Source organism: Limulus polyphemus, unplaced genomic scaffold (assembly GCF_000517525.1).
Source record: "Limulus polyphemus unplaced genomic scaffold, Limulus_polyphemus-2.1.2 Scaffold1107, whole genome shotgun sequence".
In the NCBI taxonomy this organism is placed as follows: domain Eukaryota; kingdom Metazoa; phylum Arthropoda; class Merostomata; order Xiphosura; family Limulidae; genus Limulus; species Limulus polyphemus.
In genome coordinates this window covers 148,735-159,594 of record NW_013666717.1, presented here as the reverse complement: position 1 = coordinate 159,594, position 10,860 = coordinate 148,735, and the positions used below count along the sequence as shown (strand labels likewise).

Below are 10,860 nucleotides of genomic sequence, written 5' to 3'. Positions count from 1 at the left end.
GAGCAAGTTGCACGTGGGGAAAAAACGCGCCTGATTTAAATGTCACACCTGAACGCTCACATCCTTTTAATTATTTTTGAAATTATGAACATTGCTCAACATCATGAAAATTAAACCTTATTTTCAATAAGCAATCCTGAAAAATATTTGGGGGTGCTTAACTTTTTTCCAGGTGTATATATATAATGTGTATATTCGGTTAGAGTGAATATAATCTCTCTATCATTTTAGTCTTGTAACTATATCAACATATTTTATTAAAAAAAATTAAAATAACTAAATTGTAACAAAAACTATGTCATGTAGACGGTTAAAACTGAACACACACACAAAGTTTTATTTGTTTGTTGGCACCACGGACTAACTATGTCGTGCTCACCACAGGTATCGAAATTCGATTTTTAGCGTCATAAGCCTTCAGCCTTATGGGTGAGCCACTGGTGGACATAAATGCATCTGTAAAGAAAATGTTTTCAGGTTATTTAAAATGTCTAGGAAATCGCGATTAAGCGTGTTGTGTACGTTAAAACGGACATCAAATCTCCTTTACCTCGAAGTGCGCCCTTTTCTCGATAGACAATGACAAATCCATGTTGGTTGATATTATACATTTAAAGCATGGCCTGATGTCTAGGGCGCTCGACTCCCAACTTGCGGGTTGCGGGCTCGAATTTCAACACTGAACATGCTTGCCCTTTCAGCCATAGGTGGCATTATTATATGTCAGTCAATTCCACTTTTCGTTGGTAAACAGTAGCACAAGAGTTGGCAGTGGGTGGTGTTAGCTAGCTAGTCTCTTACTTCTAAATTAGTGACGGCTGGCGCATATAGCCCTCGTGTAGCTTTACGCAAAGTTCAACAAAATAAACACATTATACATTTAAGTGAAAGTCAATAGGAAATCGTTATATAAAGTCAACAAACAAGCTCGCTTTGAATAAAATGAACATAAACAGAGCGCTAATATCATTCAATTTATTGTATTTCATACTCTCACACCAGACACTATGTGCTTCAATTAACGGAAGGGATTGAAAATCCAGGTGGAATCAAATGGGATCTGTCGCTGTGTCTTCTGTTCAGTTGGATTATTATAGTGTTCTGCTTATTGAAAGGCATCAAAACTTCAGGGAAGGTAAAGTAAACAATATATGTTATATATCTATTTATCCCTTCATTCATATTTACACACACCTGTATATTTACCTATCTCATCAAATTAGTCATGTAAACATATAAATGAAACTAATGTTTTAGAGCAACATGTACTCACCTTTTTCTATAAGTGTCGCATTTTCAAGAAAGTAACGATCTACGAACTATAGAATTTTCTATTTTTATTCTTTTTAACTCTCTTTTTATTTTTATTTATCTAAAGATAAGAATGTTAGGATACTCAAGAACTAACGAACAAGAAGCACATTATATTAACGGTAAAAGCTTGCCATCTATACAGAGCCTATAAAAACCTAACAGTACTAATCGTGTGTCTTAGGGTTTAAAAAAATTGCTATGTAAAAAAAGCATTTTACAATTGCCTATCCGGGTAGCAATGGATACATAAGATCATTTTAATGTAAAAATTACTTTAATAGTATAATATTATAAGCATAAAATATACGACTGAATATAGGAGTCTCCAAGATTAAGCTACGCAATAGTTACAATTATACATGTCTAAATACATTAGTATTAGGCTTAATACGTGTTTTAATACTGCAATTTTTGTCTAGTCTTTTAAGGATTTTCAAGAATTAGAAGAGTGTATGATAATAGTATTTCAACCACATTATATTTTTAATATCCATTACCCACAACCCGTTTCGCTCAATCTGGAGCTCAGCAGATCGACTGGGGTACAACAAACATAACAGTGGTCGGAACAATATATATATATATATAAGCCATTTGATACAACAACAATTGTTATGATGTGTAGACCTTTCATTAGCCAGCGAAGAGTGATTAAAATTATACTTGTCGCAAGACATTAATATTAGGCCTACTACGTTTCCAAACACTACATTTCTCATCTAGTCTCTCAGGGATTTTCAAGAATATGATGGGCTATAATACTATTACTACACATTCTTCTATTTCTTGAAAATCCTTAACGGACTAGATAAAGAATGTAGCGTTTAAAAACGTAGGCCTTATGACAATTATAATTGTGATCATTTTTTCGCCAGCAAACATCTTGTACAATATTTATAGGTAATAAAGTCTGGAGATGGCTTGAATGAGTAGTGAAAGAAATTTTATTACAAATGTATATTGCTGTATAAAGTTTCTTTCACTACACATTCAAGCTGTATCCAAACTTTATTTTCATCATCAAATAATTACAGGTGTATTTGACCTGAGTTATGTTTGTTCAAGTAACCAAACTGAACCTATAAATTTAAATAATTTAATGCTTTGTCTAATATTTTGTTGATTAATTAGGTTGTTTATTTTGCTGCCACCTTTCCCTACATAATCTTGCTGATTCTGCTTATCACTGGGTTGTTACAAGAAGGAGCGTTAGATGGCGTGCTTTACTTTATTACTCCGACATGGCAGAAATTACTTGATATTAAGGTAAGTTGGCCCTGCTTTCTTAACCAACTGTTATATTTTCCATCTCTGAGAAAAGTGTCAAAAAAATATATGAAAATTTTTATTTCGACTAAGATCATAACCTGAAATGTGCAGAGAATTTAATAAAATTAATTAACTTTTGCTTTTATTCAATCTTTTTTTTCTGAAGTCTGTAGTGAATGTGTGAGAAAGCTTCGTATGTTTAACGACATGTATTAGATACCTAACATTTCAAAGAACCACGTTACTACCAGGGTAAGATAAAAAAATTACACATTCATTAATCACAGTATAAGTTGCCTGGAAATATATATATATATATATAAACAATGTCAAATTATGTAGTATAACTACAAAAACGAATTAGGTAAAAAACGACAGAAGAGAACAAACCTAATTTCTAAGATTACATGAAATAACAATATTAAAAACTTCCGAAAAATAACATCAAAATACAAATAATAATCAAGCGAGTATCTGCAACAAACTTTATCACTTTTAATAATCAACAAATATATATTGTATATCTCTCGGTCTAACTGTTGTCATCAATCTCGCTATTTATCTCCATAGCAGATATTTTTATTTTCTTCACAAATCATAAGATTACATATCATATAGTAACATATTAGTATTTGTTTCATATAATCATATATGGTCCTAGGGGAACGTTTCTAAATAAAATGTGCGTCATTTAATATTTAATATATACTAGGAAACAAGTAAACTAATGTTGTTAAGTCTAACGAACTATAACTGAACTGAGCTATAGAAAGACAATTACATAAACAGTAAACAAAACCACACACATATACTAACGACTTGCCATTACTCTTCTAGATTGTTCTTCATTTTTGTTATGTCTTTCCAATAATTCCCAACAGTTTTCCAAACTAACCTTCATAGTGTCGGCCTCAGAAATAGCAGGGCAATCACAGAACACCAATAAGTTTCGTATAATCGGGGATTTTAGGAGGACATGTTCCTCAGGTTAATTTTCCAAAATGAAGGCTCCAATTAAGTACCTATTTGTATTTTAAATGATACATTTTTTACTTTTAAACACTATGTTTAAATCCCTAGTCCAGTCAAAAGGTGACATGCAGCCTTTGAGCCTTTTTTACCAAGCAACTGCGATAAAAAAATTATATAATTTGGTGTAGCATGAGCTCCCAAACTATCGCTTATTCTACTTTTAAACTGATGCTTTAAAAAAGTTCAATAACATGAATACATGCAGGACGGTTATTTCTTTTTTACTTCTGACTGGTTTTTGATGTTTCACTTTTTTTAACTATAAATATTGTCGTAATTTAAGATTTTTGCGGAAAATTAATAGCAGACTCAATTTTATTTAAATACACATTTTAGTAAATTACGCAGTAGAAATTTGTTTCTAAGTAAGGGAACTAATACTGTAATCAAATGAACTAAATACATTTTATTATTTTTCAAAACTTGTGCTTAGTTTGTAATTTATTGTTACTTACATTGCCTTTTTTTCTAAATTGTAACGTGGTAAAAGTGAAAGGGGAACTCACATTTTGATATATGTTTACTGTGTGTTCATGTGAGAGAGAATAATATTGTAACGTTGTTCTTTCGTTGGAGGATTCCCATTTCTATCCAGTGTATAGAGTTTTCTCATAATGACTACAAAACACGTTCACATCAATAGTTCGGTTGATATTTTTCACAATGATATAGGTCCAGTTTATCTCTCTTTTAACTTGTGTTCAGGGTTACTGATGAGTAGTTGAATTCTCCGAAACTAGTATAACCCAATAACACACGTTGATCGAATTGTAGCTTGAACTGGACCTTCCTTGAACTTAGACTTCGAGATTAAACAATTTTCGGAATACTAAGTTTATTTATTATATCTGCTACCGTGCGGCTATATAATGTGTAGAACTGAACAGTGGCCAATGTCACTTTTTCTTCACTTCATCTATCTAGTATATAGGTTCTTCTCATAGTGGCTACAAAGCATGTTTACATCAACAGTTTGGTTGATCCATTAATCTAGCCCATAAATCTAAGTTGAAACAATGAGATGAAATAATGGTTGGAGACGGCTTGAATGGGCAATGAAAAAAAAACTTTAATATAAGTTTAACATAACAACAAATATACAACGTTTCGACAAGGTTTTGTAATTTGCTGTTATGTTAAACTTATATTAAAGTTTTTCTTCATTACCCATTCAAGCCGTTTCCAACCATTATTAGTCTCAAAGTGGGTTCCTCGTCATCGAAAATGAGATGAAATGATTTTCATACACAGGTCTATTCTTACCAAAAGGAAATGTGTTCAGTGTGTGTGTGTGTGTAATATTCCTGGATTATGCTGCCATTTCTTTGTTATTTCTATTTTTTTCTGGATTTTTCCTGAGGTTTGACGCAGGTTTGGGGACTTGGTGAGAAATATAACCCCTTGTTACCTTGTTGGAACTATTAGGAAGTAATGGAATCTAAAGGATTCCACGAAACTACTAATAACTTGTGGGATTTTGTTTTTCTTTACGAAAAATAACACGAAAAAATAAATAGAAGAGGCACATTTCTCAAATGTTGTTTGATTGTTTGTTGTTTTTTTTTAGTATATAACTCGTGTCAGCGCTCTTTTCATCGATACTAGCCAAATGATGACTGGGGTTCTTTATTTTCGATGTTTATTTCTTGCCGCTGTGCCAAGGAACACCATTTCAGATTTCAAAGAGGAGGAGGGGGCAACTTTTATTGGAGGTTCAGAGGAATTAATCTCTGGATAGTCTTGGATTTTTTAAAGGTTAAATGTAAAGATTAGTCTATTTTGAGAGTATTTCTTCTAATTACTTCCTATATTATTTACTAACCACTCAAATAACTCAAACTACCCATTAGCGTTCCTCTTAATGTCCTAACTAAATGGCATCTTTGGGTGCGCCTGCTGTAAAGCTGTAATGAACAGTAATTCCTTAACTAATGTAGTGATATATATTAATAGAGAACGGAGTTGAATACTTTTGCTACATAGTTTAAACAATATTTGTTTTTCTGTTTGAGAGTAACACCTGTTTTATAAAACCTAAATACTTAGCGCAGAAATTCTTACGTGTTAAACTGAAAAGGGGTGGGTCCTTTAAAACAGGCACAATTACTTAATTAACACCTGAATTCAAACAACGAAATATAGTCAATTGGATTTGACTATAATTAACAGCCTTCTATTAAATTTAGTTACGAAAATGAACCAGCTAAAAATCTGTTAAAAGACAGGTAGATTAGCAAAAAAAAACAACAACAATAAAAACAATGAAATCCCTGATGATTAATTCTGCTACTGTACACGCATTCGCCTTGATCGCCGCACTAGATTGTGTGTGTGTGTGCAGTTTGTTTGTTGAATGTCGCGCAAAGCTATTTGAGGGTTATCTGCACCAGCAGCCATCTATAATTCAGAAGTTATGGAATAGATAGAAGGCAGTTGTCGAGCTACACCTACCACCAACTCTTGGACTACTCTTTTACCAGCGAAAATTAGGACTGACTATCACATTTTAATGCCCCAACTGCTGAAAGAGCGACCGACTTTGGTGTCGGAATTCGACCTAACTACCAGGTCTGGAGAGAGAGAGAAGAGGGAGTAAATTCTGATAAACAGTTAAGTCCATTGCTACAAAGATTCACTTTTTAACCACAGCATAGGGACCCATAGGATGGATATCATTTTGTTCAAGTGAAAACGTTTAGCTCATAGCTCCATTTCTTAACCGATTTGTGATCTAATTACAGACGCGGCTATTGAGGATACCCTCTTGTTTTATGTTAGGAATTTGATCGAGAATGTACCAGAAGAGAGTGAGAGCGAACTAAAATAAAAACTCAAATCAGGATTTGAATGCAAGATAAGAATGTTTGACTGTGAAGGCTAATATAAAGAAAATGATGGTTTACATTAGGTAAGTAGGTGAGGTCAGTTATGCTACAGTGTTTATTGTGACAAGAGCAGTATGCGTGTGACTGGCTGAGAGAGAGCTTAGCAGTAGAGTCAATAAATCGATTGTATAATATATATGTACTAGCAAGTTTATTTTTGTAATGATAGTAGTTAGGGCTGCACTTGTGGGACACGCCGCCAGAGGGCGCTACACGTATGTTGACCTCGGGCAATGGAGATGCAGGAGAAGGGATAGAAATGATGATGCCACCAGAGACAGTTACATAATAGTTCCACGTAGTGAAACCAGAGGTCGCTGGCGCTATGCAATAATGTCATTAGAGAGGGTCGTGTTGCTGGTCTGCCATGATAGTCAACCATGACATCATAGTTCCTCACATTGTCACCAGAGGGCGCGTTGATAGACCGCCATTACAGGCAATCATGACGAACGATTACTAATAATTCCACGAAATATAGGACGTGTTACTAGACTGCCATGACAGGCGGGCATGACGTCATAGTTCCAGAAAGTAGGAATGGTACAAGTTTGATCAACATGTCTCCACATTACTATAATTAATACAGTTACTATAAAACACTAATTCATTAGTTAATTACATTTCTTGACCATATATATTTAAATCATCCCAAAAAGGATACTTATCATTAATTTATTAGTTAATTATATTTCCTGACCACTTATATGTAAATCGTCCAGAAAAAAAACGTTTATTAAATATCATGCAATAATTAAAACTTATCCTTTCATTAGTTTGACTTTATGATATCGATATAACTTGATAAAATATTTATGATAACGTATAGTTTTATGTTACAGGAGTTTTACATGGGTGTGATTATTAAATATCATGCAATAATTAAAACTTATCCTTTCATTAGTTTGACTTTATGATATCGATATAACTTGATAAAATATTTATGATAACGTATAGTTTTATGTTACAGGAGTTTTACATGGGTGTGATTAAGTCATCTATGTCTAGATTTAATTATGTTAAAACCATTATCTTAATCATTGTCAATAGGATTTTAACAAATACGCTGTGACAGTGTGACTATACTTCCACATGTGAATATGTCATTAATGTTTATATGTAATTATGTTAAAACCATTATTTTGTGCTGGCCCCACTTTGTGGAACTATGATGCAATGGCCGCCTGTAATAGAGGCCTGGCAACGCGCCCTCTGGTGATACCTTGTGGAACTATGACGTCATGATGGCTTAACAATGCACTCCTCTCTGACATCATTGCATGGCACCAGCATCCCTTGGTTCCACTTTGTGAAACTATGACGTAATGGTTTCTGGTGACATTCTCGGCCCTATCCCTTCTCCACTCTCCCCATTGCCTGAAGTTGACACATGTGTAGCGCCCTCTGGTGGCGCATCTCGCAAGTGCAGCCCTAATTACTAATTGATGCTTGTTTATTGTTGAGGATAAAGCTACGCAAGGAGTTACCTGTGCTCTGCTACCATGGGTATCAAAACCAGATTCTTTGTTATAAGCCTTCAGACTTACTGTTGATCTACCAGGGGCTTTTGAAATGATTAACAGCAGACATACAAAGAAATGTACTCTTAATAATTTGTAAACCAAGTTATGGGCCAGGCTTTCTTAAGTATCCAATTTGATGTCGCCATTGTTCTGGGGCACATTTCTCTGAGTACGTACCTTACACAAATATATAATAATTTATAAATGATATACGAAGGATAGAGCTTTCTAAACACATATAATATGTTGAAATTGTGTTAAGTTTTTCCAGCAAACCAAGGAAATAAGCAATAATGGAGTTTTAAAAGTAGCATGTCGCCAGTAGAAAAATTTAATTTCAAAGCAATAACACAAACAAAAAAATTGTATGACTCAAGCCTTTATTGTGATTAATTGGTAAACATTTGTGTTTTGAAAATTTGTTATTAGCTGATTGTCCCATTACTTTTTTCACATATATAAATATCCAAACTAACATGTCGCCGTAATTTTCTTGTTCTCCTTTACTGTTATTTATTTATTTTCAAGAAAATAATTACAAATTTTTGAGTAAATAAAAATATTAGAGTCTAAAATCAATCTTGGAAGTATATAATTTGATTTGATCATACCCCAAATATAGGGTATCAAGATATTATTTCAGTATGTCAATTTGGAGCTTGTAACAAATTTATTTTTTAAGCACGTGATCTCTTTTATGCCTATATCTAGTGTAGATACTCAAATTATGTCATTTTGTCATATTATTATACACAACAGCCAAGACATTTGTGGTTATCAATAACTAAAAGGGTACGAGTAAATTGCATTCTTCAATAAAAATCCCTGAACATGAAATTGCGTGAACCCCTTTACATGTTCTACTTTACTTCAGTTTTGCTTCAGAGGGGAATATATAGAGTAAATAATACTTTTCCCACCATATTTAGTTTCCACCGTGTGCAGATAATTAGGGTAGGATGAATTTGAGATGTATTAGTCACAAATCAACTCATTTTTTTGCAAAAAAGTCCTTGAAAGTGGTATTACATAACAGGTGTGTATCTCTTTAACTGTATAACTAATATCCAAATAGTGAGAGTGGTGGTAGTGTTAGGCTTAAATGACTGATAAATTACAAAGCTAAATCTGTGAGCGATCATTGGGGGGTCTATTTATAAAAACCGATAATTGGGGATATGGTGAGATGCATGTAAGGGAATTCACAGAATTGGTAAAGGAGATCACCATTTTAATTCAACTCCTTATATATGATGAAACTTTGTAGAATGGACGGTAACTGCCTGTTGTAGAGACACAAGTGTAGAGGACCACGTTTTGAAAGTTTTCCGCCTTTCGACTTCAGGATAGTGTGTGTGTAAGGTGTAGACGGTCTTTATAGTATTCTGGTGGATTGTGGAGGCGTGTTATGATTGGGTGGTTTATCCTTCTTTCTGATTGGAGGAGAGATTTCTTGTAGATTCAACCAATGGTAACCACAGGTTACTCACCTTTAATCCAGAATCTCTGTTTAGTGAAGGTTTAATTGTGTTCATATAAAACTATTCTTAATTTTTATTGTCTGCCAAAATTTGTCTGTGAAGATGATTCTTGTTTTTATCAGTTTATTTTGTGTACAGTTGACAGTGCATGTTCTGCAGTGGCTGAATTTTGTGTTTTCATGAGTCTTGCACTGTCTTTATGTTCCTTTATTCTTATCACGAGTGTTCTTCCCGTTTCTTTAATGTATGTTTCGTTGCAGGAACACGGAATTACATAAATGACGTTTTTGTGTTTCTCATTGGTAGGTTGCTGTTTGTTTTTTACCAGAATGGATCTTAATGTCTTGTACGATTTCCACCGGACGTCCATGTTGAATTTCTTGACTAAGCGTTTGAGTTTTTCACTGAAATTTTACAGGTAGGTGAGGTGAATGGTAGTAGTGGTGGTGTTTTTCTGATCTTTTCTTTCTGTTGTGGTCTTCTTCATGGAGTTTTTTATGAAGAAGGAGGTGTAACCATTCTGTTTAAAACCCTCTACGATCTTTTGGCGTTCTGTTTTGATGGATGTCTTATCACAAATGTTTTCTGCTCTCTTGTTTAGGCACTGGATTATACCACGTTTTATCGAGGTTGGATGATAGGACTGGAAGTGTAGGTATCTGTTCGTGTGGGTTTTCTGTATACAGTTGTGATGACTTTTCTCTCTTATCTGCTGATGAGTATTTTAATAAATGGTAGGCTATTTTGTTCCTATACTTCCATGGTGAAATGGATTCATTTGTTTACAGAATTAAGATGTTCTAAGAAGGCAGGTAAGTTTTCATGACCGTGGGGCCAAATAATGAAGGTGTTGTCGACATAACACCTGTAAAAACTTGATTTTATAGGTGTGAATGAGAGGCTCTTTCTTCAAAGTATTCTATAAAAATGTCTGCTAGGATTAGAAAGAGTGGTGATTTCACAATTAAACCTTCACTAAACAGAGATTTTGGATTAGAGGTGAGTAACCTGTGGCTACCATTGGTTGAATCTACATAACATCTCTCCTCCAATCAGAAACAGGGATAAACCAACCAATCATAACACGCTCTCCACAATCCACCAGAATACTATAAAGACCTACAACACTTTACACAAATCTGCAGGTTTCGACAAGTTAAATATTTTATTAAATTGTCGTGCTTACCTCGTTTTGTCGAGATCTGCAGGTTTCAACAAGTTAGATATTTTTTTAAATTGTCGTGCTTACCTCGTTTTGACTAGATCTGCAGGTTTCAACAAGTTAAATATTCTATCAAATTATTGTGCTTACCTAGTTTTGTCTAGATCTGCAGGTTTCAACAAGTTAAATATTTT

The 10,860-nt window shown here is 33.8% G+C and overlaps 1 protein-coding gene across 2 annotated transcripts in view; it reads left to right on the top strand.

The window, feature by feature from the left end:
• LOC106462163 (sodium-dependent proline transporter-like) overlaps nucleotides 1-10,860 on the top strand; it is an 81,838-nt gene that overhangs the window by 47,952 nt on the left and 23,026 nt on the right. For both annotated transcript variants that reach the window (XM_022389332.1, XM_013922062.2), the window contains exons 6-7: nucleotides 1,003-1,135; nucleotides 2,446-2,580. In XM_022389332.1, coding sequence (XP_022245040.1) covers nucleotides 1,003-1,135; nucleotides 2,446-2,580 — 268 coding nt within the window. The remainder of the gene's footprint in view (nucleotides 1-1,002; nucleotides 1,136-2,445; nucleotides 2,581-10,860) is intronic.